This window comes from Panthera uncia, chromosome X (assembly GCF_023721935.1).
Source record: "Panthera uncia isolate 11264 chromosome X, Puncia_PCG_1.0, whole genome shotgun sequence".
NCBI classification, from domain to species: domain Eukaryota; kingdom Metazoa; phylum Chordata; class Mammalia; order Carnivora; family Felidae; genus Panthera; species Panthera uncia.
In genome coordinates this window covers 87,355,105-87,377,386 of record NC_064817.1, presented here as the reverse complement: position 1 = coordinate 87,377,386, position 22,282 = coordinate 87,355,105, and the positions used below count along the sequence as shown (strand labels likewise).

General features: G+C 38.0%; 1 protein-coding gene across 1 annotated transcript in view; it reads right to left on the bottom strand.

Annotated features, from left to right (window-relative positions):
* ALG13 (ALG13 UDP-N-acetylglucosaminyltransferase subunit) overlaps window positions 1-16,543 on the bottom strand; it is a 61,288-nt gene extending 44,745 nt beyond the window's left edge. Inside the window, 3 exon segments of the mRNA XM_049644200.1 lie at window positions 14,036-14,174; window positions 15,584-15,642; window positions 16,195-16,543. Coding sequence (XP_049500157.1) covers window positions 14,036-14,106 — 71 coding nt within the window. The 5' untranslated portion in view covers window positions 14,107-14,174; window positions 15,584-15,642; window positions 16,195-16,543.
* Window positions 16,544-22,282: the final 5,739 nt, after the last annotated feature.

The following is a 22,282-nucleotide window of genomic DNA, read 5'->3' as shown; positions in this document are numbered from 1 at the left end:
CTGAAATAGGCTCTGTGCTGACAGTAAGACAGGCCGAGGCAGGGCTCAAACTCAACAAACCGTGGGATCATGACCTGAGCCGACGTGAAGACACTTAACCAACTGAGCCGCCCAAGCGCCCTAGTATTATTCTGGATCTTGGGTGTGGTAGTGGCTACACAATTGCACATTTGTCAAAATTTATACAACTATACAAGAAAAATGCTAATTTTGCTGTATTTCAACTGAAAAATAAAAAGCAGAAAAACAGAATTAAGTTGAGGAGCTCACAGAATGGACGAGAATGAAGACAAAAACCAAGAAAATTAGAGGGTCACTATAGGATGGCCAACATCTAACCAAAAGGAGGCCCCCCCCCCAAAAGATAAAAAGTATAAGGGGAAGAAATGATGGTGATGATGATGAAAAGGAGAACTGTAGCATTGCAGGATAGGAGTACCTGTATTTAGAATGAAAGGGTCCATGAAGTAGCTCGAACAATAAAAGCAAAAAAGATGATCAGCAATGCACAAGCCATTTCTGAAGTCAGGGGATCAAGAGGAAAAACAGGTCACATACAAATGATCACACATAGGAGTAGCAATAAACTTCTCAATAGAATAACTATAAGCTAGCAAACAATGAGGTTCAGTATGTGAGGGAAAATTATTTCCAACCTTGAACTCTATACCAAGCTATCAATCAGATGGGAGAGTAGAAGCATTTTCAAACATGAAAGATTAAAACAATTTACCTCCTTTCTACAAAGTTATGGAGGATATTTGAAACCAAAATAAAGAAGTTAAACCACAAAATGGGGGATGGGGGCAGAGTCCTAGAAACAGAAGATTCATTGCAAGAGAGAAGCAAAATGATTTCTAAGATAAGGGTGAAAGGGAAATCCCAGGAGGACACACATTCAGCAGGACTAGAGAATAACCAGTTCACATAAAAGGACACAGAACTCCAGCGTGCGCGCGCGCGCGCGCACACACACACACACACACACACACACGGAAAAAAGAACTCCAGCACAGACATTTCAGAAATAAATAATGAAAGTTACGGATAAAAGATATTTAACCTCTGGAGAGTGGGAATATTTTTATGGAAAAAATGGAAAAATAAGCAAATGAAAATACTAAAACTGAGGTTAGTTTTATAGAAAAGGGAATGTAATCAATGAATGTGGACTACAGGACTCAGATGTGAATACTGTATTTAAGTAATCCTGTCAAAACTGCAAAGAGATCTCACAAGAACTGAGAAAACTAAATTTTTTTTTAATTTAAGTATTATCTACAGACTTCCTACTATGGAAGAAAAGGAAGAGGAAGATAAATCCTCCTCCTCCATGTTAGCAAGTCTATAGGTGATACTTAACAAATGAAAACAAGTTTGAACATATTCACTTATAAAACATAAAATCATGCAATATGGTCAACTACTGAAAGCAGAGTCAGAGATGGGGAGAAGTGGACCGCAGAACTGCTGTTTGTTATACACCTTGTGGAACTAGTTAATCTTTTATACTACTTACATTTATTATTTTAAATAAAAAACTTTTAAAATATTTGGTAAATGAGCAAGAAACAATAGCATAATAAACTGGGAAAGTAAATGGGAAATAGAATTTTATAGCTACAAGGGACCCCTTATTTTGCAGAAGCAGCACGTTTCAAATAATTCTAAAACCTCCAGGTTTTCACTTCCTGTCATTAACAATACTAGGACTAGAATTATGCACTGATTGTTACACAACTATAAAGAGGAATCGAATATCAAAAAAAGAAAAAATGAACAAAGGCTCTGAGGTGGTTAAGTACAGGTTACATTCCCCCAAATTAGTACAACAGAAGTTTTTTAAAAAGACCTGTGGGACAATAGTAGATTCCATCTTGTATATAACGGCCACTTGATATTATTTAATACTGCCCTTTCAACGTATGTATTGCACTTGAAATCTCAAGTGGCTTACTATTTTTGGGGGGGGCTTGCTATTTTAAGTAGGCTCCACACCCCATGCAGAGCCCAACTTGGGGCTTGAACTCCAGACCCTGAGGACCAAGACCTAGCTGTGATCCAGAGTCAGACGCTCCACCAACTGAGCTACCCAGGCAGCACCCTGGCTTACTATTCTTCTACAGCAAACTACTCCAATCCTGTAAACCTCTAGAACAGTAATTTTCAAGTCAAGGGCTCCATAAACTAGATTACCCCATGCCTAGAGTTCTGACTCAGCAGGTCTGGCGTGGGTCCCAAGAACGTGCATTTCTAACAAGTTCTCCGGTGAAGCCGATGCTGCTGGTCCAGGACCACACTTTGGTGCTCTCAATGTTGTTTCACAAGTTATAAGCATTCCTAAAGAATTTCAAGGTGAAAATTTCTGGAAACCCTGCACACTATAATCCAATCTTTGAGGTTCACAATGCCCATTAGCAGTATCAAAGGCTCTAAGGAATGCTAAAATCATCTGCTTAATTTTGACCTGGCCTTTTCCATAGGGAAAAGTACTTTGTAGAAGTACAAAGATTCTCCAAAAATCTTCCCAAAGATTTGGGAAAAGCCAGATCCAAAGTGAATGGCAGGGAACTTTACCATTCAAGTTGCCAACAGTTTTTAATGCACAATAACTACTGCTATTAAATTGTTGCAGAGATTGAAAAATGTTGCTGTACAAATTTGTGATCTAAACCTAAGGTTCCTGTAATAACCACAGAAGATACTGAATGTTCAGGGGTGCTTGGGTAGCTCAATCAGTTCAACGCCTACTTCAGCTGAGGTCATGATCTCAAGGTTTGTGAGTCTGAGCCCTACCTCAGGCTCTGTGCTGACAGTTCAGAGCCTGAAGCCTACTTCAGATTCTGTGTCTTTCTCACTCTCTGCCCTCCCCCACTTGTGCTCTTTCTCTCTCAAGAATAAACAAACATTTTAAAAAAAAATTAAAAAGATACTGAATGTTCAGTGCTTAGCACAAAGTACTTAAGTACTGAATGCTGTCAGCTGCAACCTGACAAAACAATTCACTAAGAAATTCTTTGGTCAAAAAAAAAAAAAAACAAAAAAAAAAAAAAACAAAAAAAACCCAGAAGAACCAGAACAGTTTCACCTAGATTCTACTGGAAATCAAGCCAAAGTTCAAATATAACTCCCCAGAGGTGCTTTCCCCAACACTGATAAAGTTTCTTTCAATTCTGAAAATAATGGAACAAAAAATAATTGCCTTAAAAACTATTAGGTACTATATACTCTGGTTACAGATTAAAATAAATTGAAGTAAATCAAAATAACTTGTAATAATTAACATTACTTGACTTGTCAAGAAACTGATGTGCCTTAACTTTATAATTACTGCTTTTTATATTGTAATTTAACTTGAAAATGTGACTTATAAGTGCTAGAACTGTTTCTTCACTGATCAAATAAGGAAATTCTTTGTAGTACAACATACAAATACTAGTAGTTTCAGTTCTAAGGTAACACTCCTTTCCTGTTTCAACCAGTTAAATGAGGTACATGCCTGAAAAATTTTTAAAGCATACGTTATCTGTGACATACATGGTTCACTTGTGAACGTATGTATGTCATGATGCTTCAGAGTTTCTGTTTTAGTTACTGAGAGGCAACATGGTTCCATGAACGGAGTATTATGAACTTGGTTATGCCACTTTCTGAGTCAGTTTCCTCATCTATAAAATGAATATGGGTTGCGTGATGTCTAAGCTCTTTTTCAGGTCTAAGAAACTGTGACTATAGGTGACTCAATGGTGGATAACGGATTTGCCCTCCCTTTAAATGGTCAACTGTGTGATCAACATTAACCATAAAAACAGCCTATACGGGGATTAACCTATTATCCTGGCAAATTATGTGGTTGGCCCACATAAAAATGAATAAATCTTACCTCACCAAATGAAATAAACTGACCTAGATTTTTAAAGGCAACAAAATTTATAACTATACGTGATGATGGCTTCAGCTAAACTTACTGTGGTAATCATTTTGCAATATATGCATGTATTCAATCATTATGTCGTACACCTTAAACTTCTACGATGTTCTGTCAATTATCTAAAACTGGAAAAAATAAAAATGACAATCACATGTATGTAACTTGGGAAAGAAGCTGCTGAGAGGCAATAAGTATTAAAAAAAACACTTAGTACTAAATCATTTCACATTTTTAGTACCACAATAACACAGGACCAATTAAGGGAAATAGCTCAACTCTACAGAACCTCTGAGGTTTTTCATTACTGAAAAATATTAACAGTAAGCATTTTTAACAGCACCCTGAAACTAGAACCTGTCACTTCTTTCCATAGTGGACATTTAAACAAATTAGCAAAGCAGGATTTAGGAGAAAAGGGAACACAATGGTTCCAAAACAAAATGTGGCCACATGACCTTATACTCAACCTCTTCTTCAAACGTCAAGAAAAGAGACCATAAAGAATTGATTTCCCAGAGCAGTGATCCTTGTTCAGGTATGCAAAACAGAAGAAACATTACCGAGAGCCACTTGCTTTTTCGGTCTCTTCCCCACTTGCATCTAAAGTACTCTAATAACGGATTAGAAAAAAAAGGAAAGTAATACTTTGCTTAAAAAATGTGTCATATTGGCACAGAAATACTAAGGGTTTTTTTTTTACTTTAAGTTCCTTACAGTGTCTTAACAGTCTACCAACATGGAGAATAAAGACCAGAACACACTTGTTTTGATGCACTTACTTAAATCTCTAAATAATCTTTTATTCTCTAACTAGAACTCCATCTAGAGACTGACTAGAATCCAAAGATGAAATTCAGTGAGGACTTTGCTTTCTGTATCACTTACAAGTATATACTGTGAATTTCAAGGAAATCTAAGTCCATTCCTACTTCTTAAAACAAAAACTCTAACCGAGAAAATGTATTATTTCAATGACATTTTTTATTTTCAAACATGCCACACAATTGGTTTTAGGTCTTATAAATCACCTATGAAGGAAGTTAGTTTTACGAATTCACAAATGGGAAAATTGAGATCCAGAAAATTACTTAGGCCAAGGACTTAAGAATGTTTTTCACTCCTAAATTTGGGGAGTGTATTATCCACCCACTTCACACTGGAAATAGAGAAACAACCAATAGGTTCTGTAAGGAGAAATGAACAGTAAAATGATGCAGTATAGGGTCTCACACACACATCATTCCAACAGTGACTATCAGAGTTCAACAAACAAATGTTAAAAGCACACGTAACAGTAAATAAGGTACAATACTGTATTGCTTCACCAAATAGCCTAATCTAGCAGATCCTAAAATAATTACTACAAATGAAAAAATCCATTTAGTTCCTTTTACCAATTAGAAACAGTGCTACACAAGACATTATGGGTTATGTACAGAGTTAACAGAATATTAAAAGTAGTTTCGAAATGTGTTTGGTAGGTGTTAAACTTGATAAGTTTATAACTGATATGTCATAAAACTGGGAATTATTAAGCTTACTGTATTTAATCAGAGGGCTCCATTAAAAAGGAGTCTGGTAGTTATCACCAGAACACTAATGAACAAATGAAAATACAGAAGTTGGCCTCAGTCTGGGGATTCTTAACCTGGAACCTTCAAGGTACCTGTAAGAACTCCCTGAAATTCATGGCAAGATGTGTCTAAGTGTCAGTAGAAAAAAATGCAATAGTTGTAAATGATCACGTCAATCAAAACAATTTTGGCTAGGATGTAGTAAAAATTCATAAACACAATAAAGAGCTAGGAGAGAAATACCAAAATAGGTGGTATTTAATGGTCTAAAAGACCCAGAAATATTTTTCAAGACTCAAGATCAAAGTCAATAAGCATATATTCTTCATTTCTATTTGAAGCAAGCTAGGTTTGCTCACCTGCTGTCTGGCCACCTACAAAAATTGTGAGAATTTAAAGAACTATTCAATATAAAGACTGTGCTACAATAATCATGTAAAGAGTTACCCATTTAACAAGGAATTAAATGTTTGGTAGTTGTCCTAAATCTCAAAGTAATCTTTTACTGGAACACACCATAGCTACTTCTTTTAATAAACCTCTTGATTTTTAACATCACCCTTTACCAAAAATTCCCAATTGGTACCATTATTTGACAGATCCTTAAATACCATTAGAATATTACACAGATCAGCACTACTGTTTTAGATGCCATTCCTGTAAATACCTGATCCTACAAACTTCATACAATGTGATGACCACATCTTTCTTATGAACCAGACATCCTAGATAGACTGTACGAAATGAATGTGTGCAAGATTACAGTGTTTCCTAATCAAGACCATGAGAGAAAGTGCATTTATCATTCATGGAAAGCCTGTGCTTCAGGCATGGATTTGAGAATAAGTAAGACACTTCCTCCTCAACTAGACTGTTGAAGAGTTCCTCCAGAGCAGGAGTCACATCTTGAGTGCAAAAAGTAGATTCTTATCATGCATTTATGTTAAAAGACTAAATGAACAAATAAATGGGCTCAAGCTATTTAGGAAGTAAAGCTAAGAGAACCTGGTGATCAATCAGATATAAAGGGTTGGAGATAATAAGCCTGGAGTACTAAATGGTAACACCATCAATATGGGCAAGGATCTCAGAAGGATGAAAAATAGAATTTTAGTTTGGGACACATGAATCTTACTGTGCTTAGAGAATTAACAGACCTACAGACAACTGGAAGTACCATTCAGGAGCCCAAATCAGAGTTGGGGGGATATAAATAGGAACATCAATAGTAGCTCTGGGAGTGATGAAAATACCAAAAACATACAAAGAGAAAAGGACCAAAAATAGAACCTAAAACAAATATTTAGAGAAAACAAATATTTAGAGAAAACAAGAGCCAGTAACTTGCAATCACCTGGGAGAATTTCTCCACATCAGTATGCTTTTAAATAATGATGTAAAAACTAAAAAAGGTTATATACCTGTGGTTATCATACAATCAAAATTCCTTAGAACAATCCTGTGACTTCAAATATTCTACCCTCTCACCATAAATGATGGAAATACAATGGAAATCACCTTTCTAATTAAAATTCCCAGTCCATCAGACACTTCAGTGGCATAAAACTTCCTTTCTGCATTATCCTGAGCTCAGTTCCTCATTCCCAAAATGGGAGAGTAACTATTTCAGAGTCATTGTAAAGATTAAGTGACCTCGTATCTGTAAACAGCTTAAAATAGTACCTGATACATACTAATCACGCAACAGGGGTTAACTATTATTATTTCTTTCCCCACGCCCCCACAAAAATATAGTATTAATTATACAGCAGAAAACAGATTACCACACAACTATCTGGACCACCCATTCCAAATGTTTCTGCCAAATCAGTTTCAAAAGGCCTGCCCATACATCTCATTTCTTAAGACTGTATGCAGATTTTGGGTCATCTCCGAAAAGTTTATACTTCGAACAAATGAGATTAGTGCTTATACCATAAAGAAGGGCCACGAAAAATACCTACAAGTCATTCCTGACTTTCTTTAGTCTTGGAAAACTTTTCCTCAAACTATCAAAGTGGTAGTACACATTTTTATACTATGCTTTTTATCTACATGATTTACCTTTGAAAGCAAAGTAGTGTTCCAAAGTGTCTAAAATCACACACTTGATAGTATTTTCAGATAATGACTAGCTGACCCTGGAACAACATGGATTTGAACTGTGCAGGTCTACCTATACTCAGATTTCTCCAATACAGTACAGTATGGTAAATGTAGTTTCCTTAATTTTCTTTACATTTTATCTCTAGCTTACTTCACGTTAATAATATAGTATGTAATACACATAATATACAAAACATGGGTTAATCGATGATTTATGTTATCAGTAAGGCATCCAGTCAACAGTAGGCTATTAGTCAAGTCTTTTGGGACTCAAAATTATTTACATGTAAATTTCCAACTGCACAAGGGTCTTGCACTAACGCCCACATTGTTCTAGAGTCAACTATACCTTTAAATGTTCCAGAATCTCAGATCAAGTTCATCAGTTGTGCTGTCTTACCCACCACCAAATCCTTCCAGCTGTCTTTCCTCCCAAATCATAATAAGCAGCCATCAATACTCCTTACTTCCCAGGGTCGTCCTATAACCTCACATCACTTTTCATCTAACAACAGCAACTTTCTACCATTACTTATCTACTTCTGAACCTATCCATGATACGAGTTTCTCAAAATACTGAACTTTCTTTTGCTTCCCCATCCCTAGAAATCTAAATACCTCTAACGGAAAACTGTTACTCTAGAAATCTAAATACCACTAACAGAAAACTATTAAATATAAAACGACATTCCACTTTTCCACTGACTTCAAGAACCTGAAGCCCGCCAGGTAATGAAACGAAACGAATTTCAAAGCAAACATTCCAAATAGAATCTTGATTACCATTAATTTTTTCATAAGGACCAATAATAGGTAAACGGGCAATTAATTTATCTGAAGCCTCTTCCCTCATCTATAAAAAGTTTGTAGTACGTATGCTTAATATTCTATTCCAACTCCAAGAACCTACAATTCTTTGTCTTAAAGTCTTCATTCATTCAATCTGGTATCAATCCTACCCATGGTAGTTTGCTACATTCCAAACTCAGAAATCACAGTTTTCTAAGTCCAAGGTAAGATTATACCCCAAAGAGAAACGCAATTAAGTGTGAAATTCCTACTAAAATAAACTTCTAATAAATGAACAAAACTCTCCTTGGAAGGGATTAAAGTAACTAAACACTAGGCAAACAACTATAAAGAATCAAACAGCTTACAACATATATTCTGGTATGGCAGAGCACAAGACCAGGAGTCAAAGAGCTGCTTCTAGCGGCAGCTCTGTCAAAGGCTGTTATTTTAGACAAGTTGTAACCTCTGGCCTTCCTCATCTGAGAAATGATGGGATTGGACTAGATGACTTCAAGAATTCCTGTCAAATCAAAATGACTCTGAGATACCTTTTGATTTTTAAGCCGAACAATGGGTATTAAATTTCACAAAGGTATACAGTCCAGGGAGATCACTACACACAAATAACACCATAGGGTTAAGCCTCTGCTAAATGAAATAATGGAATCTGAGTTACATATTCTTGTGGGAAAGAAAACAGAGGCTTTGGAGTGCCATATTACTTTACAGTTGTCTGATGTTTGAGTAGACCCTTTGTTTAAAATTCTCTATGGTTCATGACATAAAATAGCCACTCACTGATCAAAATACTTTTTAAGCCATAATTTTTCTCAAATTAGAGAAGCACATTTATAAAAGAGCCCAGAAAAGTCAAATCCTCACCATGTATTTGAAAAGGGCCTCTCCTGTGATATTAGTATTAGATCAATATATAATTATTATTCCTGTAATATCAGTATATCAATATATAACTATTATGGTGCTGTGAATTCTCAACTATGCAGATGTAGATTACTCACTTTTTAGATTATTCTCAGCAAAATTTTAATCCAAGTTGGCTTCCTCCTGCTACCCAGAGTATTTCTCAGCCACCACCTTCTACTATTAGTAAGAATTTATTTTAATATTAGCCTAAGTAAAACAATCAGGAAAATAAATCTACAAAAACATTAAGTAGAGCATCCCAAGTAAAATGTTTAGAACAGTCAATATATTGTAATAACGTTATAGAAAGTACGTGTTTATAGCGTATGCTGTTTTTATGAAGTAGATCTAAAACTTCTCCCAGAAAACTATGAACACTTACAGATAATCCAGTTTATTTTACAGGACTCAAGACTACTTACTCCCATCAGAATTTCATAAGGTATCGATCTTGAGCTACATGAACCTAAAAGCCATGTATTTAGCCCATTATACACATCAGATCATATATTTGCTTGTAAAACTTGTAAGTACACTGAGTTATAAATTGCTCTATGTTGTTACAGTAAATGCTTCAATACCACTGTGAGAAGGGCCCTTAGAAAATAACAGCAAGTCCTATTGGCCTAAGTCCTTTGATTTACTCTTTTCAAACCAATAAAGCTTTGATACTGAACAAGGTTATTTTGTCATTTCCTATTTAGATTTTAGAAGGGACTACATCCACTCCACTGAAAGTAGTTTCTCTAAGTACCATAGATCAACTGACTTGATATTTAATCTTGATCACCTTTTTAAGATAATTATTAAACTGTATATTTCACAGAAGAGAACTCGTTTTTGTTTTTCTTTTTTTTTAAAGTTTTCTTCCTTAAATTATAAAGGTAAAGACGCTAACTCTCAAATGTCTTTACAAATTGGTTACTGCTTCATTTTTTATTCTAGGACCACCAAACCAATAACTACGTTTGAAGTTCTTGTCAAAGTTTTCAGACTTAACTCATTTTTTTCATGATTCTAAATCAACTGGGAATTTTAAGATAAAACCTGTAAATGCTCACTAAATACTTTACTAAAATAAAAAGATTAAGTAAAAATCTACTGAATTTACTAAATTGCGATGAGGATTTGGACCCAAATGCTAACATTCACACCATAAAATTTTCTATACATTCTATAGATGTAGAAGTTTATTAATTTATATTATTCTGCAAATTTGTATTTAATTTGATTTAACCACATTCCATAGGTTGAATTTGGGGGGTGTTTTTAAAGTGTTCAGAGTTTAGTGTTTATTTTTGTAATCCAACAACTTTATCCAAAAATGCAGAAAATTTTTCTGGCTGGCCAGGAGGAAAACATTTCAGTGTTGATAAGTCCATTGACTGTAACAGCCCAGGAAGCGTGCTAAAACAAAAGAAGAAAAATATTAGGTAACAAGAGAGAAAATGCCATAATTCATCTGCTGCCCACTTGATGACTGATTCTAACTTCCAAGAATACTGTGATGCTTCTCAAACTGTGTATGTGAATTTTAATGTAAAATTTTCCTATAGGTATCTAGTGGACCCTTGAACAACATGGAGTTAGAGGAAGAAACCCACCTCCTGCACCGTTCAAAATCCACGTACAACTTGAGACTCCCCCAAACCTTCACTACTAATAGCCTACTGTTGAGCAGAAGCCTTAGTGGTAACACAGTCAATTAACACATTTTGTACATATTACATTCTGTATTAACAATTACATAAACCAGAGCAAATGTTATTATGACAATCCTAAGGAAGAGAAAATGCATTTACAGTTCTGACTGCAAAAAATCCACGTATTAAGTGGACCCATGTCGTTCAAAGCTGTGTTGTTCAAGGGTCAACTCTACATGCAAAGATAAAAGCAATACCAGGAACACTACGCTACCTGTCAATACCAATTCAACAGATACGTTTCTCGTGTCAACTGAAATATTACAAAAATGTTATTTCATAAAAGATGTGGTCACATGGCTTTTGAATAATTCTCAGGACTGGCCAGATATAAACTGAAGCAAAATTAATTTATGAAAACAGAATAAACGGAAAAAAAAGTAACAGCTGCCAGACAAGAATAAGCTGGGGAAACTACTAAACCATGCATGAAGATTGCAAAATAAAATTTTTTCCCAGTAATTTACTATCATAAATCCATATATAATCAAGCAATGTACAATCACCATGCATGTTGGAAATAGATTCCAAACTATGACATAAAAGTACTACTTCAGAAATTTAATTAAAGCAGCCACTTAAATTAGAACAGACATACAACCACCCAGCCTAGATTCGGGGGACTAAATAATACACCTAAAATGAAAATACAACCAATTATTGATTTTTACAGTATTCATGTCTGTGACTTCCTGGAAATATAGAAAAAAGACTTATAAAACTGTAAGAAATTACCAAATTGGAGACCTGTACAGCTTTCTTTTCAGCTTAAGGAACACAGATAGATAGGTTTCTGAAATCAATGCTTTCTCATTTTAAATGTACAGACATAAAAATCAGGGATGCCTCGGTGGCTCAATCGGTTTTCAGCCTCCGACTTCGGCTCAGGTCATGATCTCACTGTCCGTCAGTTCGAGCCCCACATAAGGCTCTATGCTGTCAGCTCAGAGCCTGGAGCCTGCTTGAGATTCTGTCTCCCTCTCTCTCTGCCCCTCCCCTACTCATGCTCTGTCTCTCTCAAAAATAAGATTTAAAAACTAAAAAAATATATAAATGTATGGACATAAAAATCAAAGCTGATTTGGGGCACCTAGGTGGCTCAGTCGGTTAAGCATCCAACTTCGGCTCAGGTCATGATATTGCAGTTTGTGAGTTCGAGCACCGCATCAGGCTCTGTGCTGACAGCTCGGAGCCTGGAGCCTGGAGCCTGGAGCCTGGAGCCTGGAGCCTGCTTTGGATTCTGTGTCTCCCTCTCTCTCTGCCCAACCCCCCTCCCACTCTCAAAAATAAATAAACATTAAAAATTTTTTTTAAAAAATCAAAGCTGATTTAACATCTAGAATAAAAATACTTATCAAAAGTGTTTGGAAAAATTGACTTGCATAAACCAGTTAGGAAGAATTTATTCTCTAAAAAATGAGGTCAACCCCTAACAATCTCAACTACCCAAGGAAAGCCATGCCCATTATCTGAAACCTACATGATTTTTATTATCTAGCTTCTCCCAACTCTGAATACTTTTAATAATGACTTCTAGGTTACACAGCCACCCTGATGTTCCCTCTCCTCCATCATGTATGGATTAGGACACCAATAACTATTCCTGAAACAATCAATGAAACTGTCTCCTTTCAATGAGAACAAGAATCATCTGTTTTGTTCACCAGTGTATGCCAAGTACCTAGAATAATGCCTGGAACATAGTAGGTGCTCAATAAATATTTAATGAACGAACAAGAATTTACTGAGTGCGTAAAAGACAGACGCAGTGAAGTCAAAAGAAATGCTTATGTTCTAGCCAGTTTCTTCTAAGGTTTTTCACTTTAAATTTCAACTTATTATAACAAAAAATACATTATTTTGTAATACTTCTATAAAGTCTTTACTTCTCAAAACATCAAAAAACTTCAAATCAGAATAGCTTTTAAAGTCAAATAATTGGGTATTACTGACCTGACCCTTTGGCAAGCTTCTAGTGTCTCAAGAAGAATTACTACAAAACAAATCAGCAATTTTCTTCATCCTTCTACTGTGATGTTGATCATTTCTTGTTGAATTTTAATATACTTCTAGAAAATAATACTCCTTACCATAGTAATTCCTCTGGCTTAAAATACCTCAATGGCTTCTCACTACACATAGAATAAAATCAGTACTCTTACATGAGCTCTCCCCACCCAGTCTCATACTATCTTCTTCCTTGCTCACCATACTCCTGCTACATTTAATAACCTTCCCCTCTATTCCTCAAACACAACAAACGCCCTGCTCATTCCTAACTTAGGGCCTTTGGAATTGCTGCTGTTCTTTCTTCCTCTAGAGCTTCATACTACCTCTTGTTATTCAGGTCTTGGCTCAAATGTCAGATACCCATCCATGCCTTCCCTGACTATTCTAATTAATCTTCACTCCAGTTATCGTATCAGCTTGCCTAATTCTCTTCATAACACATTTCACCATGTGAAATTATCTTGATCACTTATTTATGAACTGTTTACTATCTCCTGGTACTAGAACATAAGTACCATGAGAGCAGGGGCTTCATCTCCCGTTTACCACTGTATCCACAGCACTTAAAAGTAATGCCTGTGACATATTAGGTATAATTTTATTAACGGATGAATCAATTTCACTTAGGGATTCCAGTGGATTTACTAAAGGCAAAACCTTAATTATAAAATATGCAAACGCCTTCCTTGAATGATGAAAATCTAACAAACTCAAAAATTATATTCCCAGAGACCTGTGCACCCAGATGAACTTACATACATGCACACACACACATTCACATGCAATGGAACAGGCACAGATACGGAAAGAAATAGAACACAGAGATCACGCTCACAGTGGAAGACAAACAAATAAGGGTTTTACAGGTGAGAGAAATCAAAGCATGCTTGGTAAGTGGGAAAAGGTAAGAGGTTGAAAAGACAGGTTAGGTAGGTGGGTAAGAGTAGTAGGGGAGGATTTAAGGCAAGAGGTCAAATTATCAGTCTCTGGTATACCTGCAAGTACAGTAGAAGAGATGCCCGTCTTTGTGTAGCTGCTTTGCCAATTCCAGCTGATGATTGTTCATCAACTTTTCGTTTATAACCACCACAAGGGGCTTTCTGTTTTCCAGAGTCTCCAAACAGCTTCCTGCACCTACAAAAATTAATCAAAATTGTTAGTTTTTTTTTTAAAAAAGTTAAGTAAGGTGCTCCACACCAAGCGTTAGTTAGAACTGAAGATGAAAACTTAGCTGGCAGAACTACAAACCACGCCGTTCAATCACACGCTCAAAATAACAAAATGTAATTATCAGTTGCTTTGTAGTATGTTATAACCTGGACTTGAAAAATACATCTTTTATCACTGCCAACAATATCACCATCCACGATTCAGCATTTTGCCACTTGCCCTCTATTAGTATGTCCTGGGCATGTCTCGAATCCAAGTAAGATTCAGGTTCAACACACTGTTCATGAAACTGTACCACACTTCTACTCACTTCTACTCAAACACAAGTGGAAAAAGCAAGTCTTCAACAGTGAAAGGCACCAAAAAGAAAAACTTTGACCACCCTTAGGAGACTGCCTGTGAGGTACCATCCCCGACACATCAAGAATAAATCTCCATGCATGTGCATATGTACAATATTTGGGTCAATTCCACTCTGATACCTAAAATAGTTTAGAGGTTTTCAACGGGAGCGAAGAGACTGTTAGCTAGACAAAACTTTTCTGGGTAACTACTTTAGGGTAGAAGATAGACTAGACTAACACCAGACTTACTTATGGACTAGACAAGTTACAGTTAATCTCTGTGCCTCTACTTCTTCATCTGTAAAATGGGAATAGTACTTAGTTTGTATGTTTGGGAGAATTCTACAGCTTATATAAACAAAGCACAGAGACCAGCACCAAGAGCGGTTTACTATTATCCTATACCACCCATGTGTTAGTAAGGCCTGTTTCTATGAAGTCTTCTCTCTTCACATTAGGCCTCGTAAGAGCCAAAAAACTTCCTCACTTATCCTGCAATCGAAATTGCAATGCTCCCCAAAAGCCGTTCTTCTGAAGGTACCGGTAGTCTAACTAGATCAGGTTCTTTGAAGAGCAGGCCATGATTTACACAGTATGTGGGTTAAAGAAGATCGACTACATTCGTTTCACGCTCACACTTAAAATGTTAAAAAAAAAAAAAATCTTTCAAAGCCAATTTCTCCAGAGCCAAGCCAACCAATAAGCTGGCTGAACATTCCTGCAGATCTAAGCCCAAATACTGATCTCAAGTTTGACCGCTCGCTCGTTACACAGGACGTTGGGGGTAAATCATTTGGCTTGTGTTTAGGGTTTCTTACGGTAAAGTTGCGCTACGGGCTTCGTTTCCTATCCTTCTATCACCCGGACGCAATAAATTCTTTCCGAGAATGTCAATAGGTACATTCGAAGAAATAATCTACCCACCACGACTACAGTGAGGTACTGCAGTGATTTGGGTTTACCTCACAAAAAGTCAACTCTCTGTTCTCACTACCAAAACCCAAATCGCGGGATTCTAAGGCACTTTACCTGCGTGACTAATAACAAGATCTGCTTTCTCAAGATCTTCTTTCAATGAATCCTTGTACCTGTAAACATCCAGAGCAAAGGACTCAGTACGGAATGGTTCGGGTACCACCTTCCCTCTACCTATCTGGAGAACGAGTCGGTCGTAGCCAAGGCTCTTGATTATCTGAAAAAAAAAGGGGGGGGGAAGGCGGGATTTTTAAAGAGGCTAATGCTAAGTAGAAAAAAAACAAAACACCACCACCCCCTGAAAGTCGGTGTTCAGACCGGGACGCGCGGACCGCAAAATATTCTACCCCGCGGCCGGTTTCGCTTTCCCAAAACGACGCTTCGCCCCTCACCGGACCCCGGGAAGGTTCCTCACAAGCCCTAGCGGGAAAATCTAAGCGACCCAGCTCACCGAGCCTTGAGAGGACCGGCCACGCCACGAGCAAAAGAGCAGGCAGAGACCCCGAGAAAGGCGCCCAGAACTAGCGGGGAGGCAAAGAAACGCCTGCGATCCGCCTCGCGGCCGAAGCTGCGCGAACCCCCAGGCCGGGGGAGCCGCCGCCGCAACGCCGCCGGAGGACGCCGGCCGCGAGGAAGCCCGCGGAGAAGGCAAGACGCGGGCTCACCCGAGAGCGGCGGGGGCAGGGCGGGAACGGCGCGCCGAGCGGGTCCAGCCGGATCGAGCCGGACCGGACCCGGCAGCGCTCGCGAGGCGCGCGGTGCCGACCACGCGACCCGGCGTGGGCCAGAGGAGCAACAGCAGGCTAGCTAGTCCGAGCCCAAGGAACACCAACTCAGAGAGGCGGAGCAGCGGGAAGGAGGGGCGAAGCCGGAGGAAAGAGAGGCGGAGGCGGAGAGTCGGCAGGCTAAAGCCAGGGAAAGGAGGAGCCGGAGAACCGACGGGGAGGAGCGGCCGAGAAGCCGGCGGGGAAGGAGAAAGAGGAGGTGGAGGACGCTGAGGAGAGGGGGAGCCGGAGGAGGGGCCAGGCGTGCGCGGGGCGGGGCCAGGCGTGCGCTGGGGCGGGGTCAGGCATGCGCGGGGCGGGGCCAGCAAAGGGGCGGTGGCACCTGAGGTCGAGCCATAGAGGGGGGGGGTTCCTTCCGAGCGCTGCGGTTCCGGCAAGGTTACCGAGGCTAGCGGTAAGCCTAGGGGCGGCGAGCTGCAAGCGAAACCGCGGCGCGCCGGCCCGCCCACCTCCCCCACTCACTTGCAGAGTGTCGTGCGCCGAGACACACGCAATGAGGTCGTCAAAGCTCGTGGTCCCAACAGTAACAAATACGCACTTCATCGCGCGGGTTCCCAGGCCCGAATCGCAAGGGCCGGATGTGACGTGGCGGAGGCCACGTGGGCCTCAGCGGCTGCGCTCGGTGGGGGAGGTGGAAGTCGGCCCTGGCCGCCAGAGGGCTGTGGGAACCGGGGGTGTGGTCCGGCGGGCGGGCGGGGGTGGGGCGAAGGGTAACGAACGCCTTACGCGCCAGAAACTTAAGGTGTGTGTGAACTCACCAGGCCCTCGCGATAGGAAGGTGGGCGGTTGACAGATTTACTTTTTTTCAAAATGGTAGTTGAAATGATGAAACCTCATACCCCGGCGCTATGTTTGCGTCATTGCTTGGGTGCTACAAATCTTTTCAATAATAAAAGGAGTTTGGGACTCTTTATTTGCTACCCTGTTTTGCCAGTAGACGTTTGAGCGATGGTTTATTTAAAGGCTGTTGAGAGCATGTGAAAAAAAAAAAAAGGTGCCTTTTCAAGATCACTCATCATTAGCATAGGCTCTTCAAACTGGTTCTCAGGAAGCCAGAGCCCTACAGGGTCTCTGGGAAGTGGCGAAGAAGTTGCCTTCATTAGCAAGCATTGTGTGTAAAATAGAGGCACTAGGGCCTGGAGCCTACATCTATAATTCATTGAACTCCTCCATTGAGCCCTTTAAAATGTAAAATTATGATAAATTTAAATTATGATGAAATGTAAAGTTATACAGGAGCATGAATAAATACCACAGATCTATTACACTGAAGTAGTCAAACACCCTAGAGCTGATTTCTCAAGACTCCTTACTCCTACCACCAGTATTAAAATCGTTCTCCGCTTTATTTCCTTGTAATGTTTTCTGTGTTTCCTACTCAAAATCTCACTTTAGTTCATATTTGTGTTTTCCCCTGCCTGGTCATATACAGAAGGGAAGCTGCAAAAAATTAAAGAGGAAAAGGATAAGATGTGAATTAGGCCTAGAACAAAAGCTGAAAAAAAAAAAAAAAAAAGCTCTTCTGCCTGTTTCTGCCGGACCGTGTCTTTAAATCTTGTAGCTTGGGTAATTGTCATTTTGAGGAGTGATATGCTGCTACCCCTTTCTTGATAACAAATTTCACGAATTGATGATAACAGGGAAATTACACTCTCATAGTAATAATGTGGAAAGATCATGGTTAAATAGTGAAACATAAGCAATAGTCAAATTTTCTGCCCAATAAGAAGAATAAGCTATGAATATTTATTGAAATATTTAGAGAGTGTATTCCAAAGTATTCTGTAACGCAGAAAGACCTTTACCTCTTTTTGTGTCTGTGAAATCTTTCCCTGTATCTAGAGGATACTAAATTAAAGGAGCACCGTTCTGGTTAGCATACAGACAATAGCACACATATAAATTGAATATTTGTAAATTCCCAGAAAATGAGGAAATGGAATTTCTAGTATTTTAAATGTGCTGCACTTTAATAAATCATCTTCCTGTAGAAACGGATCCAAAATGTTTTAAGAACCTGAGATTACATAATTAATGTAAGATTTGGGCAGTTAGTCTTCTCTGTTTTGTCAGTGTTAAATATTCTACAAAAATGCATTTTATTTTACTTGATTGTGTTTTTCCTAAACTCACACTTAAGCCTGGTCACAGAAGTTAACATTACCTCTAAAAATGTTTCTTTATGAAAAATGTAAATTTGTTTTCAACTAAATTCAATCAGTATTCTGACAAACTTTATTTCAGCTGCAACTATGCTTTGTAGTATGCCAACTTGAAGATAATTTCTAAGGTCTTTAAACAACTGAAGATCGTGGACTGACATTAAATTGAGTTAATGAATAGATAATCATTGCATCGCTAGGTGCTTTCTAAGTAAAATAGAATATTGAGACATTGGTTTAAACTAAGCATAATTCTAAGTTTATATAACTTGGCTTCTTATTTTGAAATGCTATAGGGAAGCCATATCTTGGAGTTGTATAATGAATGTGTTCATTTTTTTTTTTTGCCACTTTAAGAAGTTATAAAAAGGATTTGTGTGGCTGTGGAGAGTGTCGTCATGTGTATTCTTAAGCTCTGCTAGTCTTTAAAAATGTTTGTATATGCCAGATAATTCTGTTTCCCACCCTTCACTTTTCTCTTTACAATAGAAGTTAGCCACTTTGGTCCAAAGTTATAATTAATATGATACTTGAAGCTCTTCAAAGACTTAACAGTGACAAAGAATTACAAGACAATCTGTGCTTTTTTTTTTCAAGGAAAAAGAATAGTTTTGCCTAACGCAGCTTTTTAGTTTTCAGACCCTTTTATACTATCAAAAATTACCAAGAACCTTGAAGAGCTTTTTTTTATGTGGATTATACTGTGCATTAAACTATTATTATATTAGAGATAAAAATTAGAAACTTTAAAAATATTTTTTCACTGGAAAGTAGCAATGATGAGCACATTGCATGTTAACATAAATGACCTATTTTTTATGAAAAATAGCTTTTTTCAGAACAAAAATTTTCATGGAAAGAATAGCATCATTTCACATTTTTGCAAATCTCTTTTACAATCTGGGCTAACAAAAGAAAGCTGGATCTTGGTATCTGCTTCTGCATTTCACATATTGCATAGCCTCTGGAAAACTCCACTGTGTGCTCAAGAGAGGATGAGAGTCAAAAAAACAGATAACATCTTAGTATTACTATGAAAATCATTTTGACCTCACAGATCCTCCAAAAGAACATGAGAGAGTATAAAAAAAAAGACAGAACTTGGAAAGTGAATTTTATTTGCTTTGGTTTATAATACCTGAATCTGAAATGAAGCTGTGAAATATATTCAGATGTTTACAGTACCCTCTCAGTTTAGATGGTCTCACTTTCTTTATTTAGTAGCTAATTCTACCTACAATACAAAAGGTTATTCTTTACATGAGGTGTGCCTGGATAGCAGAGATTCTGTGTCTCACAAAAATAATTTTCTGTGATTTAAGTTGCCTGTATTACATACTTGATAATTTAAGGGGGAAAAACCCATAGAACATATGCTTTTCACTTACAGTAGTGTTACCTTCTGTGTTTCTTTTAAAATGCTTTATTTTGCATAAGAGCACCCCCCCCCCCATTATTCGCTGTTTCGCTTTCTGCGATTTCAGTTACTGCTAGGCAATCTGCAGTCCTGAAACAGATGACCCTCCTTCTGACTTCTGACTTATCATCAGGAAGTCAATAGTAGGGGCACCTTGGTGGCTCAGTCGGTTAAGTGTCCAACTTCAGGTCAGGTCATGATCTTACAGCTTGTGGGTTCTAGCCAATGTCGGGCTCTGCCCTGATAGCTCGGAGCCTGGAGCCTGCTTCAGATTCTGTGTCTCCCTCTCTCTCTGCCCCTCCCCCACTCATGCTCTGTCTCTCTCGGTCTCAGAAATGGATAAACATTAAAAAAAATTTTTTTAAAAACAAGCTCAATAGTAAACCTAACACAATGCCTACATCAGTCACCTCACTTCATCTTGTCACGTAGGTATTTTATCTTCTCAAGTCATCACAAGTGTGGGTAGAGTATAATAAGATATTTTGAAAGAGAGAGAGAAAGAGAGACCACATTCATATAACTTTTATTATAGTAAATTGTTATAATTGTTGTATTTTATTATTAGTTGTGATTATTAATCTCTTGCTGTGCCTAATTTATAAATTAAACTTTATCATAGGTAAGTGTGTATAGGTAGGAGAAAAGATACATATATATACACACATATATGCAAGTTTGGTACTATGCAGTTTCAGGCATCCACTTGGGAGTCTTGGAATGTATTCCCTGGATAAGGGGGGACTACTATACTTTGATTAAATAGGTAAATAAGTATTGTTTCTTAGTCACTCATGACCCTATCTAGTCAAGTGAACAGATGTCCTCTGACAAGTCTTAATTTTGCCTTCCCAAAATCAGTTCCTGAATTTTGAACAAATAAAATTTTCAGGATATTTTGTACCTGAAACTAAAACTTCTGTGTGTAAAACCAGTGAGATTTATCGGAGGGCCTTTGGAATCACAAAGATTTGCTCTGTTGCCTTATAAAGAAAGATGCTGGAAATAATTAGGTTTGTTTAATGTGTTACGACTGTAAAATTCCATGGGAAGAGTTGTTAGGTCAGAAGAGATACAGCTGCCCCTAAATTAAGATTTTTTGGTAAAATATTATCAATATAAACATTTTAGAAATCATACGCATTATGGGATGTCCTGGGTGATTTGTCAGTGCCCTTTCTGTCTATAATACTGTTTTACCTTCAGGAGTAACCCTTATTAAAACTCTTACGAAATAATTATATACTGCACTCCAGTATAGAGTTTTGTTCCTCTCTATTAAGGATTGGCAATATGTAGAATTGGCAATAGTAATAAATTAACCACATCTATTAAATCTCCTAACGTTCTCTTTTACTCTAAAGCTTACCTAAAGGTTCTACTGTAAAATACAGGCGAGAATTTGCATCTTCAAGAAAAAACAATCTCAGAGCCTCATGGAAAGAGACCATACCAGGTCCTCAGATGATTGCCACTCCAAAGACTAGATTTTGGGGTTCAGGCTTCTGAGCTGACATCACTTAAATAACTTTCAGACCATACCGGTGGACTGCGGCCAGATTTCTAGGGCTCATTTTAATCCAATGGAAGGCACTGAGAGCATAGCATCAGATGAAAGGGATGGATGTGCTAGACAATTGCTAGCCTTCCATTAGATACCTAGTAATCCTTTTTTCTTTTTTTTTTCTCTTTCAAAATCTTTCAGAATTTTTCACAACATGAAACCCAGGTATCTTGACGTGCATTTTAGAAAAAAAAAATCGTACATCCTTTCCCAGATAAAACATGAAGCTACTGCTGAGACTCTAAAAGGAAATATTGAAAGTAAAGTGGCATTATGCCTACAATAAGTGTGGTTTCCTAATTACCTTAAATAACCAAGGATCTATTTGATGTTTTAAACAATTCAGAAAGAAATTGTAATGAATGCATGCCACATTAATTTCTTCAAATTCTTTTTATAAGTTTTGTTTGTGCACTTACTATTTTCTCTGCCTCTCCATCATTATGGATAACTCATCTGTCAAGATTGAGCAGAGGTACGATTTTCCCCAAGAAGCCTTTCTCTGACCCTTATAAGGGATGTCCATTATGTAAAATACTACTCTTTGCCTGTCTCGGTCATACTTCTTTTTTTTTTTTAAGATTTTTTTAAGTTTGCTTATTTTCAAGAGAGAGAGAGAGAGAGAGCTAGAGAGAGCGAGCTAGAGAGAGCGAGCTAGAGAGAGCGAAAGCGAGCAAGCCGGGGAGGGGCAGAGAAAGAGAGGAAGACAGAGAATCTGAAGCAGGTTTCAGGCTCTGAGCTGTCAGCACAGAGCCCAATGAGGGGCTCAAACTCACTAACCATGACATCATGACCTGAGCCTGAGCCGAAGTTGGAAGTTTAACC